Source organism: Perognathus longimembris, chromosome 13, assembly GCF_023159225.1.
Source record: "Perognathus longimembris pacificus isolate PPM17 chromosome 13, ASM2315922v1, whole genome shotgun sequence".
In the NCBI taxonomy this organism is placed as follows: Eukaryota; Metazoa; Chordata; class Mammalia; order Rodentia; family Heteromyidae; genus Perognathus; species Perognathus longimembris.
The window spans coordinates 56,828,322-56,842,820 of record NC_063173.1 but is presented as its reverse complement, the minus strand read 5'-3'; the positions used below and the strand labels follow the sequence as shown (position 1 = coordinate 56,842,820).

At 52.4% G+C, this 14,499-nt stretch overlaps 1 protein-coding gene across 2 annotated transcripts; it reads right to left on the bottom strand.

The window, feature by feature from the left end:
• Positions 1–401: 401 nt before the first annotated feature.
• On the bottom strand, positions 402–10,527 carry Lgals12 (galectin 12). 2 transcript variants are annotated; one of them, XM_048360790.1, is made up of 9 exons: positions 10,309–10,527; positions 8,499–8,587; positions 8,155–8,368; positions 6,420–6,539; positions 5,638–5,676; positions 4,793–4,819; positions 3,495–3,583; positions 1,335–1,485; positions 402–1,025 (listed from the first exon to the last, which is right to left on the bottom strand). In XM_048360790.1, exons 1-9 carry the CDS (start codon positions 10,375–10,377, stop codon positions 879–881), a joined length of 945 nt encoding a protein of 314 aa, XP_048216747.1. In that variant the 5' UTR covers positions 10,378–10,527; the 3' UTR covers positions 402–878. The 2 variants fall into 2 exon arrangements, with proteins under 2 accessions (XP_048216747.1, XP_048216748.1); XM_048360791.1 differs by lacking the exon at positions 402–1,025 and having other exon boundaries at positions 1,452–1,717.
• Positions 10,528–14,499: the final 3,972 nt, after the last annotated feature.

Below are 14,499 nucleotides of genomic sequence, written 5' to 3'. Positions count from 1 at the left end.
GTCTCAAACTAGGTCTGTCTCGAGCTGATTCAGTGAAGGTCAGGTGTTGTCTGGGATCCTTTGTCTTGTAGAGGTCCATGAATGAAAACTCACTGGTGATGAAGCTTGAGAGCAAAGTATTGAAGTTTGTTTATTTAGAAAGAAACACAAAGGAAAAATTGCACAGCAGGGAGAGGTCTCAAGAGTGCATGGTTGAGCTGGGAATATGGCCTAGTGGTAAAGTGCTCGCCTTGTATACATGAAGCCCTGGGTTCGATTCCTCAGTACCACATATATAGAAAAAGCCGGAAGTGGCAGAGTGCTAGCCTTGAGCAAAAAGAAGCCAAGGACAGTAGTCAGGCCCTGAGTTCAAGCCCCAGGACTGGCAAACAAACAAAACAAAGAGTGCATAGTTGCCTGCAGTCTTTTATTTCTGGGTCTTTATGAAACGTATGGGCCAATTGGGGTGTTGGTGATGCATTTTACCCTGTTCACACAGTGTCCGTGAGCCTGTGCTGGTGAAGAGCTTCTTGGCACACTTTCCTTCTTAGCCAGAGGACAAGTACTGTGTTGTAACTTCACACACGACCTGCAGCCTACACAGCCTGCTGTCCCTGTGAGGCCAGCCCGGGGCCTGAAGGATGGCACAGCCAAGTCCCAGGCTCCTGGTGAAAGGTCTCTGAGTTGGAGCAACTTTCATTCCTGCTATCTTCCCTCTGCTCTTTGGACCCAACATCCCTGCAGACTCCATTGTGATCCAGGGGTGGACTGGGCCTGACTCAGTGGAGACAGGTTGATGGTCTAATGAGGGCCAATGGACTAGGGCCATACAGTGGAGCTCTGGCATAGGTTGGTCTTCCTTTTGTCTGGTTGAGTTACCCCCTGGAGCACCCCCTTCCTCAGGTGTGGACACAGTAGAGCTGGACACTTCCACTGATTCGGAGCTCCCGTAAGCGCTCTAGCACTTGCTGGTCCACGCTGGTGGCTCCCAGCCCCTGCCCATTGAGCGCCAGCTTCAGCCCCCCTTCCCGGCACAGGAGCAGCACCTGGGGAGGAGGGGCTGAGGAGATGACATGCTTCCACGCAAAGTTCCCTTTGCCTTCCTGGTGCGCCACTCATGGAGACCTTCCTCCCCTTAGAGGACACCAAGGGGTCCCGCCTGCCACCACGCCCACCGTGGCCTTGCACTCTTCCCAGCCCCAGGCCTCAGTTTCACTCTCTGCAACTGGGGGTGCTTCCCAGGAACCACCGGGGAGCCCCCACCTCATTGATTATGCTTGGGTCCCCACCACCACCACCACCGTCTCCCAGATCAGCACAGGACACCGTGCTGCCCTCTCTCCCAGCAGGCCTACCTCGAAGAATCGCTGGGGGTAAAAGAGGAAAGGGGCCGCGATGAGCTTCCTGCGCCGCCCGTGGGAGACCCAGGTGAGCGTCCTGTCTGCGAAGGACACCCGCAGGGCCACGGGAGCACGGGCCACCGCGTCGTTCAGGCTCAGCGTGAAACTGCAGAAGGCAGGGTAGAGAAGACCCCCGGTCTCCACTGTCCTCGGGCCTGTGTCCCCCGCCCAGGGGGAGGGAGAATAGGGGGATCCACGGTTTCTAAGTGCTAAGTCCTGATGACAGACTCGGGGCAGGTGCTTGGACACACAGTAGTTCAGAGGAGTGGAAAGAGCAAATGTCTACCGGCTGGAGGATCATGGTGGGGCCAATACTTGGCCTAAGCCTGTTTTTCCTCCTGAAATGGATAACTGTGAGGACGATGGTAGTAGCTAACCCCTCCCTCCCTTCCTCCCCTCTTCCTTCTGTCCTCTCTCCCTTCTCCCCTCCCTCCTTCCCTCTCTCTTTCCTTCTCTCTCTCACTTTGTAGTCCAGGCTGGCCTGGAATTGTGATCTTCCTGCCTCAGCTTCTGGAATGCTAACATTTACTAAGCGATCACTACATTGCCTTAACTCTTTTGCACATTATTTACAGGTTAAAGTCAGATTACATGGGGTTTGACTCTGGCTCTTCTACTTTCTGTGACCCTGAGAAAAACCACTTAATTTCTCTGTGTTGGTTTCTTCGTCGGCCATTGTGGGGTAATAACAGTCCTGCATCTATTTTGTGGGGTTATTGTTAAACGAATTAAATGAGTTGATACAAGTAAAGTGATTGAGCAGGGCAGTACTTGGCACATAATAAACATACAGGCTCTACCTATTGTCCAAAAAAGAATGCAATATGTACCTCATAAAGCCAGCCCTACCCCACCCCCTGCCCCCCCAAATCCTCATGCCCAAGAAAAAAGTAGAATGAAGGACTTAATGTGTGTGAAACATCGGAAGGACACAATAAGGGTTTTTATAAAAATCAGGATCCTTAATCCTTGCAGAAAACTTCATGTGCCATGAAATTTTTCAGCACATTTAACTAATGAAGGTAGGAAGTTAAGTGACTTCGTCTGCTCTTTGTAATAGCTCGTGCTAGGGTGGAGCCAGGATTCATGGCTCTGAGGGGGGGGGTGTCTTTCTACTGCCTGGCACCCGCCTCTTAAGTAGGGGCCCTAGACTCTGTCCTGTGTCTCAGAAACTTCTGGACACCTTCTTTGGGGCAGCTGGGAAGACATAGGATGCGAATAGTGGCGCCAAGTGGAGGAGAGGCCCATCCTGGGGCAGGGAGGGGCTTTTCGGTGGCTCTTACGGATCCCTTTCAGCACCAGAAAGGGGGCAGAGGGCAAGGCTTTCACGTGGGGTGGAAGGCACGGTTGCTGGAAAATGGGGTACATGGAACCTCTGCACTGTGGCTGGCCCGTCTCAAGCTTCCTGGCCCACTAGGCGTCCATCCCAGCCAGGCCTGAGGGCTCCGAGGGGTCCCGGTGTCTCCCCCACCTCCCTCCTATGGACCGGCTAAGGGACTCCCTCTAGATGCTCTGCAAGCAAAGCTCGGTCAAGCTCTTGGAAGTGGTGGCCATGCTTCCTACCCAGCCTGGAATGGGGAGGGAGGGGTGGACTGGCACAGCCCCCAGCCCCACGCTGCCGGCTTTTCTCAGTCCACAGTATTGTTCCTGAAAACAGCAGCAGCATTCACCCCACGCCTTGCCACGTGCCAGGCATTGTGTTCCTTCTGCGTGGCCATGGCCCTCGGCGGAACACGGAACTGGCCTACAGGAACATTGCTCCATCTTAAATGAACACCAGATTCAAAAGCTGGGCTTATTTCAACGATGGCATCCAGCTTCTCTTTTTAAAATAGCCAAGCACTGGCAGCTCATGCCTGCAATCCTAGCTACTCACAAGGCGGAGATCTGAGGCTCAGTGTTCCAAGTCAACCCAGAGGCAGGAAAGTCTGACAGACTCTCCTCTCCAACAAACCACCAAGAAGCTGGAGCTGTGGCTGTAGTGGAAGAGCCCCGGCTTTCACAAGCTCTCTGGCTTTAGGCAACATACTTCTTTCTGTTTTCTCATCTGTAAGGAGAGGATTCGACAGTGGCGCTGGGAAGTGAGAAGAAAGGGACGTTTACTTGGATGCTTACTCCTTTGGCTCTTGCATGACCAGTCCTCGAACTATGATGACTTGTCCAGGCCAGAGACCTCGAGGAAGAGCACGTGAGCAGGGCAACTCCTGAAGAAGACAGATAGCTGAGAAGGGCCGTTACAGGGGTTCAGGGTCGGCTCCACACCTAGGCTTCATGAGCTACCTACCCTTGGCCAGCACCGGGTCGGCCATATTTGTACTTGTTTGCTGGTAGCCAGGAGATTCAGCTTTGCTCTCTTATTAAGCATCTGCTTCACGCCTGCTGGAAGCTCCCTCTGACCCATTTAGGCCGAGCTCAAGGCCATGTGTGTGAGCACCGGGATTGCTCTCTGAATTACAATAACCATTCAGTGGCTCACCCCTCCACCAGCCTTGGGCAGCTAGAGGGCTGGGCCTGGCTTGTCCCTCTATCCTAAGGCCTGGCCCTGGGTCCGAGCACAGGGTAAATGGAGAGGTGAAATGAGGCTGCCCAGGGCTTGAGCCTGGAGCTGTGTAGCCCACCCACAGATGCAGTATTCCATAAAGAAAGGGAAACTGTTGGGCACCAGTGGCTCATGCCTGTAATACCAGCTGCTCAGGAGGCTGAGATCTGAGGATCGTGGTTTGAAGCTGGTTGAGACTCTTACCTCCAATTAACCAGCAAAACGTTGGAGGTGAAAAACCAGAAAGCAGGTACTTGAAAGGGGTGGGGTGTGGTCAAAGGGAAAATGAATGGAGAGGAGCAGGGGGAAATGCCAACAAGAATTCAATGTAGGGGCTAGAAATGTGGTCTAGTGGCGGAATGCTTGCCTTGCATGCATGAAGCCCTGGGTTCGATTCCTCAGCACCACATATACAGAAAAAGCCAGAAGTGGCGCCGTGGCTCAAGTGGCAGAGTGCTAGCCTTGAGCAAAAAGAAGCCAGGGACAGCGCTCAGGCCCTGAGTTCAAGCTCCAAGACTGGCAAAAGAAAAAAAAAAAGAATTCAATGAATATCCTATAAATTTAGGAAGAATGAGGGAGGAATGGTGGGGAGGGGTAATAATGTTGAAAGGGGTGACATGCTCAAGATACATTGTATTCATAAACTGCTTTGTTAAATAGCAAATACTTCATATAACTACTTAAAAATAAAAAAAAATTAAAGCTAGAAGTGAAGCTGTGGCTCAAGTGGTAGAGTGCTAGCCTGGAGCACAAAAGCTCAGGGACAGCACCCAGGACCAGAAAAAAGAAAAGAAAGAAAGAAAAGAGGGAAACCATGGGTTTGGAGAAAGCCCAGAGGGACCACACCTCCAGGGGAGACAGGAGTGTTACTTACCAGCCGAGCACTGTACAGCAGAAAGGGCTGTCGGGAAAGAAAGAAGCAAGAAGAGGCCATTGGTGTTTGCTTGGGGAAAACTTCTTCATGCCATTCTTACATACTGGGGAAACTTAGGGGTTGAGCTTTTTTTGGTTGTTGTTGGTTGTGGGGCTTGAATTCTTGGCCTAGGGGCTGTCTCTGAGCTCTTTAGCTCAAGGCTAGCACTCTACCACCTGAGCCACAGCACCACTTCTGGTTTTCTGGTGGTTTATTGGAGATAAGAGTCTCACTGACTTTCCTGCCTGGGTTGGCTTTGAACCACAATCCTCAGATCTCAGCCTCCTGAGTAGCTGGGATTATAGGCGGGAGCCATGGGCGCCTGGCTGGTTTGAGCTTCTTTCAGCAGTGAGAGAGTCACTGGGGCCCCAGGGAGGTCCTCTTAAATGCAGAGACCCGGCCTCTCTGGAATAACAAGGAAGAACCAGACTGTGGATCTGCCATGCTACACCTTGCGGGGGGGGGGGGGGGGTCATGTGCCTCGTCTCCCCTTCCGTGAAGGCAGATCTTCCCGCTTTTACAGGGCTGTTCTGAGAACCGCAAACTCCAGGCACCTTCCAGTGGGACTCATGGATCTGGGGGGCCGCACTCATCTATTTTCCCAAGCGGGTCCTAGTCGGGGGCTGGGAGAGGCGAATGCAGGCTCTCTGGGGGCTGAAGGGGGCCGGTCCTATCCATGGGTGAGCAGGGAGAGAAGGGTCAGCGGGGCTCGGTGGAGTGAGTCAGGAGGGCAGAAGGACCGGCCTGTGCCAATAGCGCGGTTGTCCAACTTTGAACCGCGCCAGCCTTGCTGACAAGAAACTCACGTGTCCAGCTGGATATTCCTTGCTGCCCTCTACAAATGGCTGTTTGGGAAGAGGAAAAACAAAAAGAAAGAACGGGCAATAATCAGGACTACTGGAAGCCTTTAGAGTCATTTACTTGACGCTGGCCTTCCCTTCCTGCGTCCCACACGGCTTGTCAATGGGTCCTAAACCTGGAATTTTGAATCTATGGATTCCTGACCCTGTCGCCAACATACTAAAATAGAATCTCCAGAGGTAGATTCAAAGGACCATATTTTGAAGAATTTTATTAGCCAGCTCGCTTAATCAGTGTGGGCTTTTTATTTATTTTGTCCATTGTGGGGCTTGAACTTGGGGCCTGGGCGCTGTCCCTGAGCTCTTTTGCTCAAGGCTAGCGCTCTATCACTTTGAGCCATAGCACCACTTCTGGTTTTCTGGGGGTTCCTTGGAGATAAGAATCTCACAGACTTTCTTGCCCACGCTGGCTTTCAACTGTGACCCTCAGATCTCAGCTTCCTGGGTAGCTAGGATGACAGGCCTGAGCCACCAGCGCCCAGCTTGCTACGTGGGCTTTACTGAGCCAAGTCCGTCACTGGCTTTCCAGGCTCCTTACAGCCTGTGGCCCCTGCATACCTTTATGCTGTCACCCTGTCTCTCCCTCCCCACCCATTCATTTCTGACATCTCTGTGGTCCTTCCTCTTGGTGATTACTGGTGGCCAAGGCTTCCTTTGTCTTTTGGTCTGTGGTGGGTGACTGGGACCCAGGGTTGTGTAGGGATCAGGTGAAGTCAAAGTGAACTTACATTGATGTTAAGGAATCCAATGGCTTTCACCAAGACGTCACCGTATACGCCCAGAGTGTTCACCCGCCACAGGGGGAGCCGGTAGCGGAAGTGGAGAAAGTGCTTTCCGTTTACGCTCACCTGGAGAGGCAAAGAGCCCGGCTCAAGGGAGCCCAGTGTTCCCTGAGTCAATGAGCCTATGCCCGGCATTGGCAAACACAACTCCCTGGCTTTTTACTTATTTAGTTAGCTTCATACCAAATATTCTGATGAGCTTAAGTAACTATCCTAAGCTAGCAGTGTTGGCAGACATGGCACTTCCGTGTTCTCTGTCTGTCTGTCTGTCTGTCTCTCTCTCCCCCCCCCTCTTTTGTTCTGGAGCTTGAACTCAGGGCCTGGGCACTGTCCCGGAGCATTTTTGCTCATGACCAGCTCTCTACCACTTGAACCACAGCACCACTTCTGCTTTTTTGGTAGTTCATTGGAGATAAGAATCTCAGGGGCTTCCTTGCCCAGGCTGTCTTTGAACCAGGATCCTCAGATCTCAGCCTCCTGAGTATAGCTGAGAGTATAGGCATGAGCCACTGGCACCCAGCTTCATGACCTCTTTTTATCTATGACAAAGCAGGCCTGAAGCATCCTCAACATCCTCCTTCCAGATGAGGAAACTGAGGCTTGAGAGGCCGAGAGATAACTCAGACCCCTCAGCCGTACTCTGGAGCTGTCAGAATGTCTGGTAGACGTTCATATCAGAAGTCAGAGTTTTGAGGTCAAGTTCTCTTCCCCTGATCCCTGTGGCCTCCGTTGGAAAATGAGGAATTGTGACAGTACTGGCCTTGGAGGGTGGAGCAGGAACTGAATGAGCTGATACATTTAAAGGGTTTAAAACAGCTACTGGGGGGAGGGGGGCTGGGCAAAAAAGTCCATGAGACTCTTGCCTCCAATTAAGCTGGAAGTGACAGTGTGGCTCAAAAGGTAGAACATCAGCCTTGAGTGAAAAAAACAAAATAAAACAAAAAATCTAGGAACAGCACAAGACCTTGAGTTCAAACCCCAAGAATTGGCAAAAAAAAAAAAAAAAAAAAATCCATTAAGGGCTGGGAATATGGCCTAAGTGGTAAAGAGCTCGCCTCCTATACATGAAGCTCTGGGTTCAATTCTTCAGCACCACATATAAAGAAAAAGCCAGAAGTGGCGCCGTGGCTCAGGTGGTAGAGTGCTGGCCTTGAGCAAAAAGCAGCCAGAGACAGTGCTCAGGCTCTGAGTTCAAGCCCGAGGACTGGCAAAAACAAAACAAAACAGTGACTGCAGATGCCCTAAGTGCTTGCTACCATACCACTAGGGCACTGGATCCCTTTCTAAAGTCAGGCACTGTAGATTTCGTGTGTGTGTGTGTGTGTGTGCTTGAATTCAGGGCCTGGGCACTGTCCCTGAGCTTTTGTGCTCAAGGTTAGCACTCTGCCACTTGAGCCACAGCTTCACTTCTGGCTTTGTGCTGATTAATTGGAAATAAAGAGTCTCATGTACTTTCTTGCCTAGGCTGGCTTTGAACTATGATCCTCAGATCTGCAGTCTCCTGATTAGCTAGGATGACAGGCGTGAGTCACGGGCACCCCGCCATGGAGCTCTTTTTCTGCCAGCCTGGGGCAAGGCATGACAGGTCCCTGATCCTTTCCCTACAGAGCTGAGTGGTGAGGGAAGGGAGAGGAGAGGAGCACGAGTTCTTGACAAGGCGACGATTATCGTGTCCACTCACCTTCATCTCCTCGTTCTCAAAGAGAAAGAGGATGACGAAGCTGGCCCCTCGCTGCAGGTCCAGGCCGGGCCAGCGGGCCTCTGCTTGCCACTGTCCCCCCTGCAGACTGTTGCAGATGACGTGGGGCTTGGCGGTGTGGAAGCGAGGGTTGAAGTGGATGGCGATGTCTGGCGGGGGACTCAGGCTGCAGCCACACTGAAAGTCCACCTGGAACCTGGGGGCAGGCAGGGGTGTCGGATGTGCCCCTCTGCTCAGAGCCCCACAGAGATCCCCGAGGTAAAGATGAGCCCTCGGTCCAACACCTCCGAAGCTGAGCCCCGGCGCGCCCCCTGCGTCCCCCTTACCTGCGTGCGTGGAGTGGGACCACGCCCTGTAGCACCACCATCTTGCCTGCATATAGCCCGCCAAAAATGGTTGTGACATAAGGAATTACCTGAACAAAAGGGAGAGAAACTTCTGCTTGGGGAGAGAACCAAGGGTCTAGCTGTTTGGGATGCCAAGAGGGAAGAACAAGAAAGCTCAACTTCTTTACTCCCAAATAGAAAAAGGAAAAAAAAAACACACACAAAAAAACACTAAACCAGGTTTTCATTAGAATTTTTTTTTTTTTTTGCCAGTCCTGGGGCTTGAACTCAGGGCCTGGGCACTGTCCTTGAACTTCTTTTGCTCAAGGCTAGCACACTACCACTTGAGGCACAGAGCCATTTCTGGCCTTTTCTATTAATGTGGTACTGAGGAATTGAACCCAGGGCTTCATGCATGCTAGGCAAGCACTCTACCACTAAGCCACATCCCTAGCCCTGTGAAGCCTGTTTAATAACCAGCGTCTGGGAACTTGGAGGCTGAAAGAGTGGGTAAATTGGCAACTGGGAGCTAACCGTGACTGGAACTCCTAGAGAAAAACCTAGCCCTGACCTTCCCGGCCCACCTTTCTTCTCTTTCCTGAACTTGCAGAACGCTTTGCAGACCGTCAGTCAAGAAGAGCCAGCTGTGAGACCACATGCCCTTCAAAGCTAGCACTAGCTACTCAGGAGGCTGAGATCTGAGGATCGTGCTTTAAAGCCAGCCTGAGCAGGGAAGTCCATGAGACTCTTATCACCAATCAACTACCAAAAAGCCAGAAGTGGAGCTGTGGCTCAAGTAAGTGGTGGGGCACCAGCCTTGAGCAAAAAGCTGAGAGAGCATGCTGGCCTTGAAGTCAAGCCCTAGTACAGGCACAAAACACAACATGAAAAGAAAAGGTTAAACTTGGTTTACCTCTTTGGTAGGCTCAGCACCTGTCAGTTGGCAGGGCATGGGTTTTATGGAGATGTTTGCAGAGGGAATGTAAATAGAACAGCATATATACTTTGGACAGGATCACAAGACAAACTTTGCTAAGCCGCAGCAGCAATCAGAAGCCCAAAACCACCTTGAAAGAACTGAGGTCTCAGCAGTGCCTTTCAGGTGAGCGTCAGTCAGGGATCTGGATTCCTGGAGGCCTCTTTCCCCATTGGGCAGACCCACCTTTCCGGGCCTGTGAGGCATGTTCCAGGAGGAACCTTAGAGGTTCCCGATGCTTCAGTCCTTCAGGCAGGCACCTGCAGGTGCAGGAGGCTCAGGCTCCTGGCTTGCCCTTCCCCCAGCCCTAGGCTGATGCAGCCTCTAGGAGGAGAGGGCCAGCCAAGGGAAAGCAATCTTCAACGCTCACCAGTTCGGATGGCTGCTGGGAGTTTGGTACCCTGTAAAGCCTCTGTAGAAAATCTCCCAAGCACTAAACGGGAGGAGGGAGAGTGGACCCCCCCCCCATCAGAAGGCTCCCCCAGCCCTTCCCTTCCAGGCTGGAGATGAAACTGCCTTTCTTAGCAATCAGGGTGCCCCTCAGTGACTCCCTCCCTAACCCCATTTTCCCAGCCACCCCTCCCAGTAGGGGCACAGCACTGGATTTCCTTCTAAATAAGATATAAAGACCCAGGTGGTCCAATTTCACGCGCACCTAAGTTGGGAGTTTGCAGCTATCAGCCACTTTGCTAAACTCCAGAAAATGTTCGGGAGGCCCCAGGCAAGTCCTCGGAAAGCAGGGCCCAGGACTGCAGGCGTCCCTGTCCCCAGGGAGGCATGGGCCTAGCTGGGAGGCGCCCTGGGGCGGACGTCCCTTCAGAGCCCGCTGCTCACCGGGTGGAAGACGGGCGGCTGCAGGATGAAGCCGTCAGGAATCGGGTCCAGGGTTTCTCCAGGTGACATGAGGGGTGGGGCCACTCGCCCTGGGCTGCAGGTCTGGAATCCCAGAGCTCCGCGTGCACTGGACTCGTCCCTCCCTCCCTCCGCAGCCGCCTCCTGTGCCCCGGGGCAGCTCTGCCAGCTGTTAGGCCCCCAGGTGGCCTGAAGCCTCCGCCTCAGGCCCGCACAGGCGCAGCTGGGGCGGTGCAGGCCCGGGCTCTTGCCAGAAAGTCCGTGTTCAGGGGCGGGTCACTGCCCCCAGCCATCCAACGGGCTCCTCGGGGCCTGAAGCACGCGGCCCCAGGGCAGGAGGAAGCCCGGGCTGGCTCCACGGGAGGGCAGGGGATTTAGGTCGGAGCTGGAGAAACGGCCACACCTCCAGCTCGCTGGGTCCTGACTGTCACCACTAAAGGGTCTCATCTTTCCTATTTCCCTGTCGCCTCCCCTTTCCCTCCCCCACGTCCACACTCTTCCCTCCCTCTTGTCTTCTGTTCCCGGAGGCTCTGTTTCAGCATTAGCTGGAAATGTCAGGGCCCAGCTGGGGCTCACAAGAAGCTGGAATGAGCAAAAGGGGCTGGGAGGATCCCCCTGAGGCCGAAGAAAGGGGAGCCAGGGGGCAGTGGGAGCCCAGGGCTTTGGGAGCCAGATCTGGATGCTTCCATGCTCAGCCTCTGCTTGAATGAACTTTGTACTCTTGGACATATGGCTTCCCTCCCTTGGTCTCCTTTGTTTATCTGAGCAAGGAGAGGGTAACCACAGCAACGTCCTGTCCTAGAGTGGGGTGAGGTCTGTGTCTTGGGGGAGTCCTTGCAGTTCTGGTTCCAGTTCTAACAGGAAGGCTTTCTCTTTAAAAGTTGTACAATGTCTCAACTTTGGCCGGAGTTGGGAGCTGACCATGGTGTCAGATTTGGCAGGGGCCAGGCTGGGCAAACGTTCCCTGCAGGGGTTGCTTTTGGGCTAGAGGGGAGAGAATGTGGGGTCTTGGAATGAGGAATCCATGCCAGGGCCGGTCAGCCTGGCAAGCGCCAGGAACGCCAGTTGGGCCAATGGTGTAGTGTAACTCCTCTGAACAATCGGCAAGAAAGCGTAACAAAACAAATACCAAGGAAGCAGAAATGGGATTTGTTAGAAGGAAAGGTTCAGGGAAGGGAGAGGGGCAAATGAATGGAAAGAGGCAGGATGTGACCTCTCTAGAGTTCAGGTTCATTTTCGCTGTCAATTAAAGGACAAGAAAGGCTGGAAAGTGTCTAAGCAGAGCAAGTTCACTTGAAAGTGACAGGAAAGAAAGATCTTGGGGGAGCAGATCTTCCTGGTGAAGGGAGAAAAAATTGGGTCCCTAGTCCCTGCATTCTTGGGGGCAAATGTCATAGGATGCCTTCTCCCTAGGAAGCAGAGCACACAAGTTCCTGTCTGATTGGACTCTTCCCACCTCGGGAGGCTGGAAGCGAGGGTTTGCCTTCCAGCCGGCCTTTCCTAGCTGTGGACCGGCTCATCCTGAGCGAGGCAGTGTGAGGGATTCTGGAGCGGAGCTGTGCCACCTGGGTTAAAGAGGTTGGAAGGCCATCTCTAACAGCACTCCGAAGGCTGCGTGCGAGCACACTTCGGAAAGGGCCATCAGTCCAGGCAAGACAGAGGTGTAAGTTACTACCCTAAGTGTGTTTAGGTTAGAGCTGCTTGGACACTGAAAGCCTAAGACCTTGGAGCTAAAATCAAAGTCTGTGTTTCTGTTGGAATGTTTACTGCATCCTTCTGTTCTCTAATGATAGGGGAGGTCAATTATCACTACGTGTACAAACTATGCCTCATGTTAATGGTTGTAAGATTCAAACAACTAGCTAATGTTTGCAAATTGGGATTTGTAAAGTGCTTAGGGCTAAAATTGGCAGAAGACAGTAAGGCTACCAGGTAGGCTAAGATATCAGCTTCAGGTAATTGCCTTCTTACTCTAATTCAACTGAAGGTATTCAAAGGTCAATTGATGTGTAAAATGGTCTAAAGACTACACTCAAGTGCTGGGTTGCCAGTCTTCGCTCTACCTCCCATCCACGTGGGGGTCCTGGGCTTCTCTGCCTCTTCCGTGTGTGGTCCTCTGCCGCTCTCTCACATCCCCCTGGCCAGTAGGGAATTAACTGCGGGAGTGGAGGCCACGTGTAGCCTCGGTTTGCGCGTGGTCGCGAGACGCCCCATACCCGCCAAGGAAGACACTGGCGCGTGAACTTCTCGGAGACGCTTCGTTTATTTCAGGGAGGGGCTAACAGTTTACACCAGCAGAGATGACGAGGAAAGGGGTGATAGACCAGGAACTGGCGACAGGCTGGCGAGCTTGTCCTAGGACCCCCCTCATGGGCTAACCGTCACTTCCCATAGTACCACCCTCTGGGCAAAGCCCGCGAAAGGGGGGGCACAAGTGCTCGCTGGCGAGAAGTTGGGGGGCTGGTCTCAAGGCTACCCCTTCTGGTTCCGGACCCAGAAGGAGATAGGTGTGGCTTACTTCCACACTGCCCCAGGGCTGGGGGAAGGACAGTGTCTTGGGAGCTCTGGTCGCCCTTCCCCCTTCAAGGCCAAGCTGAATCCCCAACCCTGGGTGGCTGAGGTTAGCTCCTGGGGACCCCCATGCAGCTTTCTGGAGCAGCAAAGTTTATTCCCAAAGTGCTGGGTTAGGGCCAAGATCACACATTTAGGTGTGCAAGTTACCTAGGTAACACAGGTACTAGGTGGAGACTTAAGGGGGGGCATCTGCAAGGGTCTGCCCCCCCCCCCCCGGCTGTTTAAATCTCCTCCAGTTACCTAGGTAACTGGCACACTTGGAGGTGGTTACCTCGACACTTCTCTGAGGTCACACCCTAATCCATCTAGACACACCCTAATCTACCTGGACACACCTCCCACCCCCAGCCCTAGATAAGGCATCGGAGGGGAGAGACTCTTGCTTGCTACATGTGCCTTGGATTTAGTAGCAGGCCAGGAGTTTGGCTGAATAAAGTTCTCTCTTCTGCCCAAATACCATGGGGAGTTCTCCATCACGGGTTATCTACTTGAAAATGTCTTACACTTACAATAACCACAAGGTAGATTGATGCCCTAGTTTGTGCACATGCCTACAGCCTCCTTCCCCCCAGTGTTAAACCGAATAAAAAGCTTGTTAAATGGGATCTCGGATTCAGAAGCCAGCCATTTAGAAGCCAGCCGTGAGCTTCTGAGTCCCTGGACCCCACCTTTCCTATCCCTCTCTCTGATTTCTCCTTTCTTTGGTATCGTGTTGTGCTGCTTCAAGGTTGAGGTTAGTGACAAGGAAGTTCTCACTGATTGGGTCTCTGTCTTGGAATACAAGGGCAGAAGTGGGAAGTCTTGCCTTCCTCGGTGTCTAGTTGGTAAGCACATATGTACCGGTTTTAGAACTCGCTGCTCAGAGCCTGGCCGGAATAAGAAAGGTGATTTGCACTCTTCCATTGCTCTTGGCCATATTGGCCTTGGCCTCCGTGCCCTTTTCTACCCCTACAACCTAACAAGGGTCAGATAGGTGTTCCTCAGCTGAGCGAATGCAACCATTATATTCAATGTACATATTTGAAAATGGAAACACACAACTTGAGAGTACGAGTGGGTTTAGGAGAGACAGGGGAGAAGAGACACTCTAACAGAGTGTGGATGCTTTCAAAAGGAGCAGAAGCCCAGTTCTTTGGCTGTCAGGGGTATTTACATGGCAAAGGCAGGGGTCTGACTTAAAGATAGGAAAAGATAGTTTACCTTTGCTCTCAGTCACTGATGTTGTTGTACCTTCTAAGTTCCTGGATCTTGTTGACCATTCTGTTTACATTTTGTGTCCACCCATCAGTTATTTTGGGGGAGCATTTCTCTCTGGAAGGGGTACATCCTGCCAAACAGACATCAATTCTTGGGTTGAGAAATGCATCTGTCAGGAAGGAATGCATTGTTGTTTTTCTTTGAAGCAAAAACAGTGCTTCTATATTTCTAAATACCTTGTTTCTGAGTTGTTTTCACCAGGCCTCATTTCAATTATACCTCACTTTTTTTCTTACTTTTTAGTGCCGGTCCTGGAACTTGAACTCAGGGCCAAGCTACATCCCTGAGCTTTTGTGCTCAAGGATAGTGCTCTACCACTTGAGCCACAGTTCTACTTCTGGC

Excerpts from the sequence above, each read along its gene's own strand:
- Lgals12 (XM_048360790.1), bottom strand. The coding sequence starts at position 10,377 with ATGTCACCTGGAGAAACCCTGGACCCGATTCCTGACGGCTTCATCCTG. Across the intron at positions 4,820-5,637 it reads AGGAATATCCAGCTGGACAC|CCCTTTCTGCTGTACAGTGC; the intron begins GTGAGTTTCTTG and ends CTTTCCCGACAG. Across the intron at positions 1,486-3,494 it reads GTCATGCAAGAGCCAAAGGA|TTTCACGCTGAGCCTGAACG; the intron begins GTAAGCATCCAA and ends TGCCTTCTGCAG.